We start from the raw sequence: 15,105 nt of genomic DNA on the forward strand, positions 1-15,105 counted from the left end.
TTTATACCATTCAGTTTGCATCTAGAATGGGAGACTTCCAGCTCATAAGCAGCCAGATTTAATCTGGACCTTTGATCTGGTATCTGCTGAAGGAAACCCCTTCCATGAGTGCAAGGGGGCTAACTAGATTATACTCCACCTAAAATTTAATACACTAGCAAATTAACAACAATATACTTTACCCTAAAGCTTCTCTAGTCACATATGAACAAGCTGTAAAAGTGTAACAAGAACGTGGGTGGAAATGCCATTCTGTCAAGCATTTGAATAGACTGCAACTCAAAGCAATATTTTCTTTTCAATGTATTTCAAAACACTTATGTTGCCAGCTAGGCAACAATGCTTCTTATGATGACTAAAAACAAATTATTGTAATGTTTTCAGCAATAAACCACATCCTGTGTTGTATATGTCATATATGCCTAGCACATGCAAGATCATTTACAAGAGCGTTCAAATATGCATAGCCAGTCATAAGCACATACAAGATGATTTACAATAGTAGATTTCCTTAGCTTAACTGAGGTGATTGTCAAGTTTCAATAGCTCTTCTTTAGAAATGTTCGTGTTCTATTATGAAACTGCAGGTCCAAAGTTAACTGACTGAATGAAACACATTTTGAGTGAAATCTAAAATATATTTCCTCAATTTGACTGATGTGGGGACATAATACAGACTAAGTTGAGGAATGTGCAGGTAAAAATATTTAACTCAATTAAATTTCTTTATATCTAAAGAGTGGGATTCGTTTCTTCATCTTTCTGACTGAATTTTTTATGAGTATTTATGGCAACTACTTTAAACATTCTTCATTCTTGCTATCTTGGAATTTGGGTTTTAGGATTACTGAAACTGTAGTACTCTGTAACTAAAGCATTACAACACTTCTGGATACAAATGTTTTTTCCAGTACAAAAGCTTGGTATACATTACTGGAAAATGACAGCACTACTAGATGAATGAGCTTAAATTAGCTTCCCACCACTTTCTGACGCCATATTGGAGACAGTCATCTGTCCAAGGGTACTTCTTGGATTTACACCAGATGCAAACAGTAGAACCATGTGTCATTCTACTGCTTGCAGATGCTTTGCATATTTTTATTCAATTAGACTTCTGACTTTATCTTTACAGATAAAAATAAGCATATCTCATGAACTATTTTGAGAACACAAAGATATCAATTACTTATCTTTAAAAATGGACTCTTTCAAAATGAACAGCAAAAAACATACTGTAGAACAGTTGAAATACTGCTGTGCATACAAATTAGATAATTCCAGGAAGCATCACATAATCAGACATGCTTTCCCACAACACATTCCAGCTATAACACAGGCCAAAGTTGCTGCTAGGTTAGGATTGACACACTGGACAACTGACAGTCTATTTCAGGCATAGGCAACTTAAGGCCCGTGGGCTGGATGCGGCCCAATCGCTTTCTCAATCCAGCCCGTGGACGGTGCAGGAATCAGCGTGTTTTTACATGAGTAGAATGTGTCCTTTTATTTAAAATGCATCTCTGGGTTATTTGTGGGGCACAGGAATTCATTCATATTTTTCTTGAAAATATAGTCTGGCCCACCACATGGTCTGAGGGATGGTGAACTGGCCCACAGCTGAAAAAGGTTGCTGACCCCTGGTCTATTTGATACCAGTCAAATATTATCAAATATGCCAAAAATGTCACTGTTTGGATGTCAGCTGACCTTTTGTATTTCACTGTGCTGTCCTGTGATAGCAAGAGGGAGCACAGCCTCTAGCATTCAAAGACTCAGGGGCAAACCCAGTAGCACAGCAAATCTTTTCCCACTACCTACTATAACATTACAGTGGTACCTTGGATTAGACGCTTCAGGTTACAGACTCCGCTAACCCAGAAATAGTACCTCGGGTTAAGAACTTTGCTTCAGGATGAGAACAGAAATCGTGCAGCGGTGGCACAGCGGCAGCGGGAGGCCCCATTAGCTAAAGTGGTACCTCATGTTAAGAACAGTTTCAGGTTAATACTGGACCTTCAAGAATGAATTAAGTTCTTAATCCGAGGTACCACTGTATAGTACATTCAAACAAGAACACAAACAGTTATTACTACCTAGAGCAGAGGTTCCTAATTAGCTGATTACAGAGGACCCCCTCTTTTTCAAAAGCCAAGCCTCGAACCCCCTACCTCGAACTCTATGGTAGTTACCTCTGCAAAGCAATTTTTTGAACAAAATATGGGTAGCCCCTAAAAAGCAAAGGATTTTAGTTACACTAAAAAACAGACTAGGGCTGAGCGATATCTGGTTTTCAACACTGTGATATATCAGCAGCTAAACACTGCAGTATTATGATACACCACAATGTCTGAAATTGGAGATTCGAGGCGTGAGGATGAGGGAAGGAGCAGCCGTGGGGATCAAATGGATGGGGATAGGAGAGAAAGTGAAGTCACTTCCACCACATGGTTTGAGTGGGAGGGGATGGAGGTGCATCAAGCCGTTGTCCATGAGGCAGCCAGCAGTGACAGCCAGTAAAGATGCACATCCACTGTGGCTGCTGTTGCTTTCCTGCTGACTGAGAAACACTGTTTCACCCCAGTGCCAGGAGACGGTAGTGCCACGGTGAAGTGAGGGCGATCAGCTGCCCTGGTCTCCCTCAACGTGAAGGAAGGCAGTTCAGATCAGCGGTGCCTTGAAACCAGCTTTCCTGCTCTCCCTTGTGCGAGAAGCAATATATTGCTGCGTATTGCTGGGTCAAAATTGTTATCGTGGTGTGATTTCAAAAATATTTTGGCCAATATATTGAAAAAATGCACAAAAATGACAAAAAACTAGTTGGGGGGAAGGCAAGGGATAGAACCATGGACCCCCCCCCTTTTTGGAAACCAGTGACTTAGAGGATAGAGTATAAGGTTAGGAACAGGGGCACTTGCATTTAAACCTTGACTCAGGCATTACTCATTCAGCAATCACATGCTCAACCTAACCTATACCATAGATTTTTTCCAACTATTAAACTAACAGGACAGTGGGAGGTCGATGTACACTACCCTGAGCCCTGTTAATGTCATAGTTTCACAGTAACAGCTATAGTACCTCCGGTTAAGAACTTAATTCATTCTGGAGGTCCGTTCTTAACCTGAAACTGTTCTTAACCTGAGGTACCACTTTAGCTAATGGGGCCTCCTGCTGCCGCCATGCCGCCACAATTTCTGTTCTCACCCTGAAGTAAAGTTCTTAACCCGAGGTACTATTTCTGGGTTAGCGGAGTCTGTAACCTGAAGCATCTGTAACATGAAGCGTCTGTAACCCGAGGTACCACTGTATTTGGTTTTTGTAATTAACATAGCTATCTAACCTGTTGGCGATTATCTTTTTTGCTCCCATAATGTTAATGCCTTTTAAAAAAACAAAACAAAACATTGTTCGGCAATACAATTGTTTGTTTGTTAAACCTGTTTTAAAAACCCCAGACAATTGATCAACAGAAAACCTCTTGTTCTATGTGATGGCTAGAGGTATCGTTTCAAAAATCCTCTCACCACTGCAAATATAAAACTATTGGAAAACTTACTAAAAAATGCCTGTGGCAACTACATTTTTCCTTATGAATGCGTTCTAGAAACAAGTATGCTTTACATATTCTAGTGGCCTACATTTGACTTTTCAGCACCAAGAGTTCTGAATTTCTCATTAAGCTTTTTCTCCGCAGTTCCCCTCAGTGAAATCGAATGGTCCTGGGGCCCATGGAGAAAAGTATGCCAGGATTTCACAATAGAAACATTCAGTCTCCTATAGTGTGTTTTGGTTGGCAGCTGATCTTGTAAGGCTGTAGGCATTTATCTGCAGTACTTGTGAGCAGGGAACTTTCCCTAAATCACAGCTCTGCTCAATGCACAATGCAAAGTAGAATATACATATTAAATGAAATACCCAGTACTTCTATTTCAACAAGTTCTGAGTAAGAAAAAACAACAACGGCCCACCTAATTTTCAATGATTCTTTGAAGTAATTAAAAGCATTGACTGCATTTCACTCCTGACAAAACTGGAATTAACTGTTCTGGGATAGCACTTGTCATTCGCTCATGATACCTTTTCCTTCTACTCCTTGTGCCAGTTGTTTAAGATTCTTTTTTCAGATTTCACTAGAATTCTGCATTTTTGCTGAGACATTACAATTAAAAGGCAATGACCATTATATACATATTGAAGACTAAATTATTTTGAGGTAAATGTTGCTGAGCTACAGTATATGCTTCTTTAAACAAGAACCTTTTTTGCATTTTGTGGAATGCCAAGCACACACTGTTCAATACAGTAATGCTAGCTGGCACTCTGGAATTAAACTTTTGGACGTTCTGCTGATTTAACACTTGCCAAATACAAAAATAATAATTTAAAAATGCAGTGTTTAAGTGCTTGCTGGTATGTCTAGCTACTTTTGATGTTGCTCCTTGTTTCTAGCCATCCTAGGCAATGCAATCAAGCATATAAAAAATTAGACATCTACAGGAGGAACAGAACAGCTGACATGATACTTTGAGACAAAGAACAGACAAAGGATTCTAGTGCTACTTCTAAAGTTCTGTTAATACAACAATTAAGTTTATTTAAACTATGTTAAACAAAACTTGCTTCCCAAAAACAACAGGCAGAAGAAGGGTGGCAACTAAAATACTTTAATGACTTACAAGCTTCTCATGAACTGTTCCAAACTGCAAAAAATAAGAGCCATCACTTTGAGAGAGGAAGAAGATCTAGAATTCTGCTACAGGGTTATGCAATATCAGGCATTTGTGATCAGGAGGTTGGTTACATGTTTTATTGATGTTTTCAATGTTTGGGGACGCAGAATTAAGAATACCTTGTCCCAGCTGTTTTTTCACAAAAGACAGGAGCCATACAACTTTGCCAGTGATAGTAGCTTTCAGTGCATGATGACATTCTAAATCGGGTGCAAACCAATTACATTTTACTGGGAAATGTGCTTTAAATATTGCAATTAGGTGTTGACACAGATAACATCTGAAAGTCTTCAAATTACTGAAAGAACTTGGCCACCCTGTAAGTTGTAAACTCCTGTCTGCATTTACAGCTTTCATTAGTGCTTAGAATGCAAATGCATTTCGCAACCTCCAACTTCATAAACAAGAATTTAGCCACCTCTTTCATGGCAGTTCAAAATGTACTCAATTTAGCATCCCAGTACACTTGCAAGCAAGAAAATTTTCAGCACGAACAGTTCCTGAAACAAGCTGTGTAATTATTTGGAGGTGTAAGGTTTAGACTGCATTCATCACTACAATCATTTTTATCTCCAACATCTAATATAATGTAATACCTACAATAGCTAGAATAAATGTTGTGTTTAAACTTTTTTCCATATTTGGCCCAGTGCTTCACAAAACTACTGATGGCAGAGCCACTTCTTTCCCCCTCTCCTAGAATTAGAGCACTTTACACTTGCACCCTAAGAAAATATTATGTTTTAGAGAAGGGGTGGACAACTTGTTGCTCTCCATACATGTTGTTGGACTACATCCTATATCTGCCCCAGCCAGCATAGCAAATGTTGACGAATGATTAAATTGCAACTCATCAACAGCTGGTGGCCCATTCATTATAGATAGTTAAGAGCAAGAATTATACACCATCAGTGGAACTGTCTTTACACATTTCTGAATGACTCACAGTTCTGGGATTATCACCTAACTAGAAGGAGCCATGCCTAGAACAGTGACTCATGCAGAAACTTAATAGAAAGCCTCCTCTAAGTATGAGCAATTATGCTGCTTCACTACATTGGGAGGTGTTGAATTGGCCAAATGCATTTAGAACCAATGTCAGGATTACATGACCTGTGGAGGCCAAATGGAAGGAGGCAAGACTAGAGCAGTCAATTTTGCAAAGATGAAATAGGGAACGGAATATGCCATTGGGTTCTTTAGGCTTAAAATAACATTTAATTTCTCTTAGCGCAAAAACTAGCTTCTCATAGCACACTACTGGGCCCTGGCACCAGTGGCGGACCTACATTTTGGGGGCCCTAACGCTTCAACCAATATGGGGGTCCCTTCAAACCAGCCACAAGGTCTGGGTAACCACTGTTATCTTCTTCAATTGAGTTGTTCCATGACAGATCACCACACCTTTACAACATCTGTGCTACTGACTTTCAAACTTTGAGATTGTTGTAATATATACAACACAAAATTGAGTCATGAGACTCAAATTGGGTCTACTAGACCCCATTTTTTAAAGCAATGTGGACTAAAGTCACTTCAGGGCCTCCTCTGGGATTAGGGGCCCTGAAGCTTAAGCTTCATTAGTTTCATAGTAGATCCACCCCTGCCTGGCACTCTGGGAATTACTGCTCTACCCTCATGAACAACATCTGCATGTACCAAGAATGTAAGAAGAGATATGCTGGATGAGGCCAAAGAGCCGTTTAATCCAGCATCCTGTTTCCACAGTGGCCAATCAGATATCTATGGGATTCCTGCAATCAGGACATGAGTACAACAGCACTCTCTCACATGCTCTCAAGCAACTGGGATTCAGAGGCATACAGTCTCTTGATACTGGAGGTAGTGAACAGCTATTGTGATCAGGAGCCACCAATAGTCTTCCCCTTTGTGAATTTGCCAGCATTTATTTTAAAGCCAGGCAAGTTGGTGGCCATTACTACATCCCGTGGGGGCTTACCTGTGCAATGTGTCAGGGGTGTGGAACCTTTGGCCCTCCAGATGTTGCTGAACTTAAATTCATTTCATCCCTGGTCATCAGCCATGCTTACTGGGGCTGGTGGGAGTTGAAGTTCAGCAACATATAGAGGGCCAAAGGTTCCCCACTCCTGCACTACATGAAGCACTAACTACATCCTTTTGCCTGTCCTGAATCTTTATCAGGTTCCATACTAAAAAGACCCAAATGTTGTAACTTTTCTTTGTAGGGGAGTTGCTCCAGCCTCTTAAGAATGTGGATTACTCATCAACAGTGGGAGAGGCCCACACCTGTGTGAAAAGATTCTTCCTCTTCAAGAAACAAAGCAGTGTATTCCATATCTCTTTCTAATTGTGTTATTTAACAACACCTGTAATGCAAAAGCATACCACATGGCCATAGAGAAGTTTACAAGTTTTAGAGAGCTCAATTCATGCTGCCCTGAGCCATCATGAAAGAACACAGGCAGGGACCGATTCTAGAAGCAGGCAAAACATTTTTAGGCTGTAGCACATTGATACCAACAGGGCAGCTTCAGCACGCTCACAGCTTAGCTGGCATAGTGTATGCCTAAATAGAGATATTTTGGGGTACTTGTTGATGGCTGTGGACAGAAAAGTCTTCTTTCCTATCAGAACTTGTGTAGGTAAGGGAAGAATATGCCTAAATATTAAAGGGATCTATGCCACAGAGGCTAATCCTAAACGAGTTCCTACATTTAACAGCTTGCTTGCTGTGATTCAACCTTTATCCAGGGTACAAAAATTCACAGCAAAGCCTAGTTGGAGAAATTCTAAATCAAACAAATCAATCAAATTCTGGAAAAAAACAGCTTAACTATTTAAAAGAAGACTACATTGGAAGCTTACACTAAGAAACTTTTTCAGTATTTTAGAATATATTAGAGGTTAATAGCTATTTGGACAAATGTATTGCATGTTCGGCACTACAGTATTAGAATAACATGAAGGGACACTGATACAAGGGCATTCAAGTCTTTTACATTTTAACATTCTTTTCTGCAGAGTTCATGTTATGTGTCACAAGCAAATCACTATAATTAGTCGTGTAACAGCAATTATGACCACTTCTTTTACAACAACTTAATCAGTACTGCTTGAGATTACTCATCCTGCAGGCCTATAAAGAAGTGCAACTCTCTATGCCTGCAATTTAAAAACTGTTTCACTAATTCCAAAGCCTATTTTAGTAACTGCAAGTTGAGGAAAAAAATAATTTTCTTGATTTTTCATTCACTTGTAAGCAGGTCCATGCAGGGAGGTGCAGCCAGGTACACTTGCCCTAGGCCCCCGAGGTCTAAGCCAGCCAGGAGGCCCCGTCAGGGACTATCTGCTTTTTTCGTTTGAGTTGATAACTTTATTCTAACAAGACTCCTGCCCCTGGCCTCCAACAACCTCTGCTTGTAAGTACAGGTGCACAAATACACCATGTGTTGTAGATTAAATAAATATGTATTTAGTTGTGAAGTGTATCATTGTAGAGCCAAACACATAAAAACTATTTAACACTAACTTTCATGCACTAACAATAACACATACCCCCAATATCATACCTATGTATTCAATACATATTAGATTTGCACTTAATTTCAAGAGGTAATGGGTACAGTTTTAGTTGTTGCCATTTTTTATTTTGGTAGTCAGTTATTTTGCTTGTTTAGCTGTATGTGATTATGAAAACATGTAGTCTTTAGGCACTGAGAACCAAGTTAGATAAGTTGCCTCAAGTTTCCCTCGTGTCGTTTTCCTCTATATATTAAAGAAACGAATAGCTGAGTATCCAAACAACATGACACATTGTCCAGGTTAAAATTAGACATGTGAATTTGATTCACCCATCAACTTATTTCCTAGGCTTTAAGCAGCATTCAAAATTCCCATTGTTCTAAGCGTTTTGAGACAAGGAATTTCATTAGCATGAGCAGTTTCTGAGCTCTGAGCACAGTACTGTGCCTAAGATTTCAGATTAAAGCTGCAGATTGGAAGGAAAGGGGGGCCTTTTTCTGCTGCCCCACTTCCTGCCACTCTCTGAAGACTGGAGAAGAGACTGTCTTAAGAATATTAGGGGGGCAGGCAGGGGAAGCACTCTACATGGGGCTGCCCTTGAGACTGACCCAGAAACTCCAGCAGGTGCAGAATGCTGCAGCGAGACTCCTTACAGGGTCCTCGCCGTGGGATCACATTCACCCGGTGCTATACCAGCTGCACTGGCTCCTGGTGGAGTACAGGATCATATTTAAGGTGCTGGTTTTAACCTTTAAAGCCCTATACAGCCTAGGACCCTCATACGTATGGGACAGGCTCTCCTGGTATGTCCCATGGAGGACCTTACGGTCTTCAAACAAAAACATATTGGAGGTCCCAGGCCACAGGGAGGTTAGGCTGGCCTCAACCAGAGCCAGGGCTTTTTCGGCTGTGGCCCCAATCTGGTGGAACGCTCTGTCACAAGAGACTAAGGCCCTGCAGGACTTGACATCTTTCCACAGGGCCTGCAAGACAGAGCTGTTCCACCAGGCCTTTGGCCAAAGCACAGCCTGACCCCCTCCTTTGGTAATCCTCATAAAACTCTAGCCCAATGGTTGCCATTAATTTGATTTTTAATTGATTTTAGAATGAATTGGTTTTAGAATGCTGTATTACTTTTACTGTTGTTAGCCGCTCTGAGCCTGGCTTCACCTGGGGAGGGCGGAATATAAATAAAATTTTATTTTTATTATTATTATTTGTTTTTTGAAGTCTTCAGATGAGGACTAGACCATATGGGAAATGAATATAAGATTTTAGTTGCAGTTCATTCATTTTCAGCTTTGTATTCTTGTTATAAAAAGTGCGCCTAGACATTCCATTGTTGCACCCATAACCTAGGTTTAAGGTGCCATTTAGCTCCTAGGTTTCATAACTCAGTTTCTAATACTGGCTTTAAGAATAAGTTTTGAAAAGAATGGCCACAAATTAGTCTGGAGAAGCATTTCCATTCTTGTCGTCAAGCATTTTAAAAACATGCTTGCCTTTAAGACTGAGGCACTGTTAGTGCGTGGTTCCCTAGACTGGATGGATAGTAGGTTGCCTGCTCTTGATGGGGTTACACTCCCTCTGAAGGAGGGAGGAACCAATAGGATTGCCTCTCTAAATCTTCAACTTTCATTAAGCCAACCATATGCACATCCAAAGAAGTCCAAATGCTAGAGTCTAGCAAACAATATATCAAAATTCTCAGTGTAATGCTATTTATTTATGAAAGTTATCCCTACACTAGGGATGAGGAACCTGAGGTTGTCTATATGTTAATGGACTCCAACTCCATTTGCCCTTGCCAGCATGACCAATGGTCAGGGATGACACATAGTTGCAACCCAGTATCTGGAGAGCCTCAGGTTCCCCATCTCTGCTTTAAATAAAGTTGTTCTAACAATCTCTACAGCAAGCAAGAATGCCAAGTGGCTTCACCATGTTCAGGCTTTGAATATAATCAGGCTCTAGGTTCAATTTTCAGTATTTAGTTAGCATCAGTGAAACTGGATTTGAGACCCTTTGTTACACTGATCTACAGGGACTAATTACTTTCTGATCTGACCCAACATAAGGAAAAACTATTTCTGTTTTCTTGCTTTTCTTGTGGTGTTTTTGAGTGCTGATTATTTTAGATCGTAATGATGTATAATTTGTTCCATGTCCAGTGGAGTACAAGTGTTAGTCTCTTAAAACAAAAACAGAGTCCTGTTGCATCTTTAAGACAAATAAGTCCACAAAAACTTATGTCAGAATAAATTACTTCATCTTTAAGGCGCCACAAGACTGTTTGTTAAAGATATTACTGTAATCTCATGCCAATTATTAGAGAGGTATTGTCTTATGCAGTGGAATCAACTTGTAGCATACTTGACAAGAGGCTGGCTATAGTTGGGCTACTTGCTTCTTTATTTACACATATACAAACAAAAATAAAATCCTATTGTTTCTCTCCTCTGGCAGTCTCCAAAGTAACTTCTTAAACTGATACACCCTCCCCCCTCTCTCCCCCCCCAAACATATCCCTGTGGGAGAGAAAGCCTTAAATATCCTCTTCTAACAATTATATATAACAAATGCATTGTGTTCTCATTTAAGACTACAGCCAAAATAAGGAGCTTTTCTCTGCAGACTCTGCATTCCATTAAAGCTCAACACATATGTCAGTATTTAAGTGGCAGCTTAAAAAAACAACACACCAAATAATCTGAAGAGACTTAATACTGAAGCAGCACAAGGGCAACAAGTAGTTAACCAGCTCTAAATCTCAGAAGTAGGTATGATGGTTCAGTTAAGAAAGGAACATAAGAAACTTTTTAATGGGAAGGGCTATAGCTCAGCAGTAGAGAAGTGAACACGCTTTGCATGCAAAAGATCCCAGGTTCAATCCCAAGTATCTCCAGGTAGAACCGAGAGAGACCCTTACCTGAAACCATGGAGAGCTATTGTCCTGTCTCCCCTGCCAATCATAGGGCCTGAGATCAGTTGATATTGGCAGAGGCTCTCTGTTTAGGTTGTTGGATCACAAGCCATTTAGGGGTCCCACCCGAACACTCATCCATCTAGCGTAGTATTGTTGACAATAACTGCCAGTGGCTCTCCATGGTTTCAGACAAGGGTTTCTCCTTGTACTACCTGGAGATACCGGGACTGAATATGGGACCTTTTGCATGTACTCTATGGTTCGAATCCCCGCAACAGGGTGAGCTGCCATTGTTCGGTCCCAGCTCCTGCCAACCTAGCAGTTCGAAAGCACGTCAAAGTGCAAGTAGATAAATAGGTACCACTCTGGCAGAAAGGTAAACGGCGTTTCCATGCGCTGCTCTGGTTTCGCCAGAAGCGGCTTGCCACATGACCCGGAAAAACTGTCTGCAGACAAACGTCGGCTCCCTCGGCTAGTAAAGTGAGATGAGTGCTGCAACCCCAGAGTCGTTTGCGACTAGACTTGACATGTCAGGGGTCCTTTACCTTTTTATTAAAGATCAATCATCTGCTGCTATTTCTCCTGGCATTAACTGGAGAGATTCTATATTAGAGAAGTCTTAAATTTATTATATGCCAGCAACTGACTGAGTCAACTACATCTGGTGACCACAGACTTGATCCAAAACCCCACTGAGCTCTGACGCTCACATATCCTGGGACCAGTAACTCTTACAGGTAGGTTGGGCTTTTTCTTTATCAGGAGAAAGAAAGGGATACCCTAGCACTTGAGTGGCTCACTATTTTGCTAGAGAGCCTAAGAGAATAGTGTCTGGCAGCTGCTGTTAATAGGATAGTCCAGCCTCTGACAGGAGAAAAGGACACAAAGGGTGCAGGGGTGGGGCCATAATGTGCTTGTTTTCTGATCTATAGAAACCTGACTGCAAACTATGACTGCTGCTACAGCTCTCTCCTGGCACAGAGAATGATCAAGGTGACAATTTCTTAATATGGAGAAGAACAGTGGTTCACTATGTTTGACACCTCTAGATTCTCCCTCTCCCACTCTCTCCCCTCCTAAGAAATAATAGGGGCAGAACCAGAATTGTAGTTTTTTAAAATTTATAATCCCTCCAGTTGCTGCTCAGATTCTATATGTGCTTAATTCCACCTCTCTAAAGATGAACCCTAGATATCTTTAAGAGTAAAGCAATTCACCTTTAATGCCAATCAATTTTGGCAATTTACACTACACCACCACCACTCTACTTACACTACTACAAACCTTACACAAAGAGTTTGCTTATTCTAGCCTTAGAAATCTTGCTGGCCACCTTAATTACAAATTGTTATTTCTGAAAAAGCTAAAAAGCCACCTAAAGCTAAATTTGCAAGGTTCTGAGAGTCTATCCTGCAACAACAGTGCAGTATGAAGCAACCTTCAAAGTTTTCCTGCTCACATTAAACTTTTTGTTTCATATTTCCTATATTATTTCACTAAGCAAAGGAAAAAAATCATGCTATGGGCTCTTTAAAGTGTTTCATTTAACTCACATGTTAATTCCTGAAGAAAGTGATCAAAAGTTTAATGATATCAAAGTTTGCTTGTTTATATATATATTAAAAAAACATACCTGTGGCAGTGCAGTATTAAGCTGTCGTTGTAGAGAATCCCTTTCATGACCAACTTCATGCAGTTTACCCTGTGTTAATGCTAGTGTCTCTTGAGTCTCTCGCAGTGTGTCCAAAAGGCGATCTCGTTCCTCCAACATGGATACCATTAATTGCTCGAAATGGGAATCAGCATCCGACTGTAGGGGGGAACCTGAACCATGGCTTCCACTTCCCCCTGAGGGAATCTCTGCCTCACTGATAGTTGGCATCACCTCGCACATCATCTTGAAATGAAATTTAAGACATTTAGTTATACCATTAACATGGCAAAAAATACAAATCCAGAGTAACAGAGCTTTTATGTGCAATGGTCTTCCCCAATGACATAAAGTACCCCACAACCTCTTTAACTTATCTGAATGTAGCAGTGGAGGTTTGTTATAAGTGTCTTTACAACTGTGTCACGTCAAATGATGTTTATGAGCCAAGTATAAAACAAATATGTATTACTAGTACTAACTGCTAACACAGTTGTACCTCATTTTCTAACTTGCTACTCCTAACAAGATTCTTACCCTACATTACCTATAACCTGACAAAACCAAATGCCTTTAAAGTCCTCATCCTGTTGAAGTTATTAGAGGCAAAGGGGTGAATCACCCACATATTTGTGGGTGAGATTAAGAAATCTAATCTGCATTGCAAGTATAGAACCACAGGCAGTAGTTATTAAACAATGTAAATGCAATGATTTAAAGAACATGCATCCTATCCTGTAACACGTACAAAACTTAAAAGCAAGCTTATGATGCATATAAAATCAAAGATCTACAGTAGAACTACAATCAATTATATGGAAAAATAGGTACCCCCAGGTTCTTAAAACTGTCCTCTGCCCTCATGAAAGCTACCTAGGTTTTACTGTCTACATGAGCTTATTATTGTAGCTGCACAATCTCCATTACAGAAATTTGTTGCCATTAAAATAGCATTAGAGCCTTTTTGCAGTTGGATGCCGCCATCAATTAATAAGCAGGCATGTTCTTAGGAAGTACAACACAAAAAGCAACCTCATGAACAAGCAGAAGATCAAAGCACTAACAGCAATACAGCATCACTAGATCCTACAATGCATCACAAAAAGCCACCATGGGAACAAAATACAAAAGCATCAAAGCACATGTTAAACTATTTTAATAATAGTGACTGTATAGCTCTTTAAGTTTTAATATGTATGTGGACATATACACTTCAGTACAGCATTACAAAAAGTACAGAAAAAACTGAGTTAATGTGTCTGTTCCCTGACAAAACTGAACAGCTAACTTTCTGTTACAGCCAACCAAATTAAGCAGTTCATCTAATAAAGTCCTTTATCCTTCCTTAGATGTTCATAAAGACTGAGCTAAACATAAGCAAGCAATTTTCTCAAGGGCCATGCAATGGGACCAATTCCACTCCCCATACGTTTATGATTATATAATGAAAAACTTCATTTATAATTCTTAGGCATTAATCAACATAATCAAAGTGGAATGTATGTAGTTACTTTTCTCTTAGTTATCTCATGTTTTATAGCTGCTAACTAAAATAATTTATAAGCTTCCATTGTTTCATTTACCTTGGTCGGTGAACAAAAAAGGCTTTGCCAGAGGCTAAAATTTTCCAGCAATATCAGCTCTTTTCAGCAACTCGGCATGATTTCCAAAAACATTTCAAATGGTAGAGCAGCCATCCAGCTTGACTACAAAATCCATTCATTAAATAATCCTTGAACCGCAAACAAGAGGATAAATAATCTTGCTTGGAAAAGGAGATGGTCCAACAGGAGCAACAGCAGCAGCAGCAGCAGCAAAGATAGTATCGTCCTCTGGGGTAAAGAAACAGATACGGAACAACCCAGTCTTCAAGCAAGCTCCCTTCCTATCTAATCCTGGCTTACAAAAAAAAAAGCCAGGTTAGGAGAAGCGTGTGGCCAAAGAAAAAAGGGCCAACTGTTTTTAGTGCTTCTAGGCCGACAATCAATCAACAGTGCACAGTATACAAAGCTCACTTTAGGTCACGATGGCGCTACTTAAAAAAACCCGAAGATACAAAAAAAGTTGGGAGAACTTCTCTATTCCCGCAGGAGCTGGGAGGGCGCTGCTCCAATCCGCCTCTCGTTAGGCAGCGCAGGAACTTTTCCTTCTTTCAGCTTCTCGGGTCTCTTGTCCCGCATTTATAATTCCTCTTAAGCGGGGTGTTGGTTGTTTTCTTTCAGAGAGAGGCGGCGGTGGGTGGCGGCGTGTGCGGTGGGGAAGCTTCAAGGGGGCGCAGAAGCCTTTCTGGG

General features: G+C 40.3%; 1 protein-coding gene across 7 annotated transcripts in view; it reads right to left on the bottom strand.

Moving 5' to 3' along the window:
* Positions 1-14,618, bottom strand: part of PPFIA1 (PTPRF interacting protein alpha 1) — a 54,734-nt gene extending 40,116 nt beyond the window's left edge. For all 7 annotated transcript variants that reach the window (XM_053388610.1, XM_053388599.1, XM_053388589.1 and 4 more), the window contains exons 1-2: positions 14,398-14,618; positions 12,797-13,060 (exon numbers count right to left, since the gene is read on the bottom strand). In XM_053388610.1, coding sequence (XP_053244585.1) covers positions 12,797-13,060 — 264 coding nt within the window. In that variant the 5' untranslated portion in view covers positions 14,398-14,618. The remainder of the gene's footprint in view (positions 1-12,796; positions 13,061-14,397) is intronic.
* Between the last annotated feature and the right edge of the window lie 487 nt (positions 14,619-15,105).

This window comes from Podarcis raffonei, chromosome 1 (genome assembly GCF_027172205.1).
Source record: "Podarcis raffonei isolate rPodRaf1 chromosome 1, rPodRaf1.pri, whole genome shotgun sequence".
Lineage (NCBI taxonomy): Eukaryota > Metazoa > Chordata > Lepidosauria > Squamata > Lacertidae > Podarcis > Podarcis raffonei.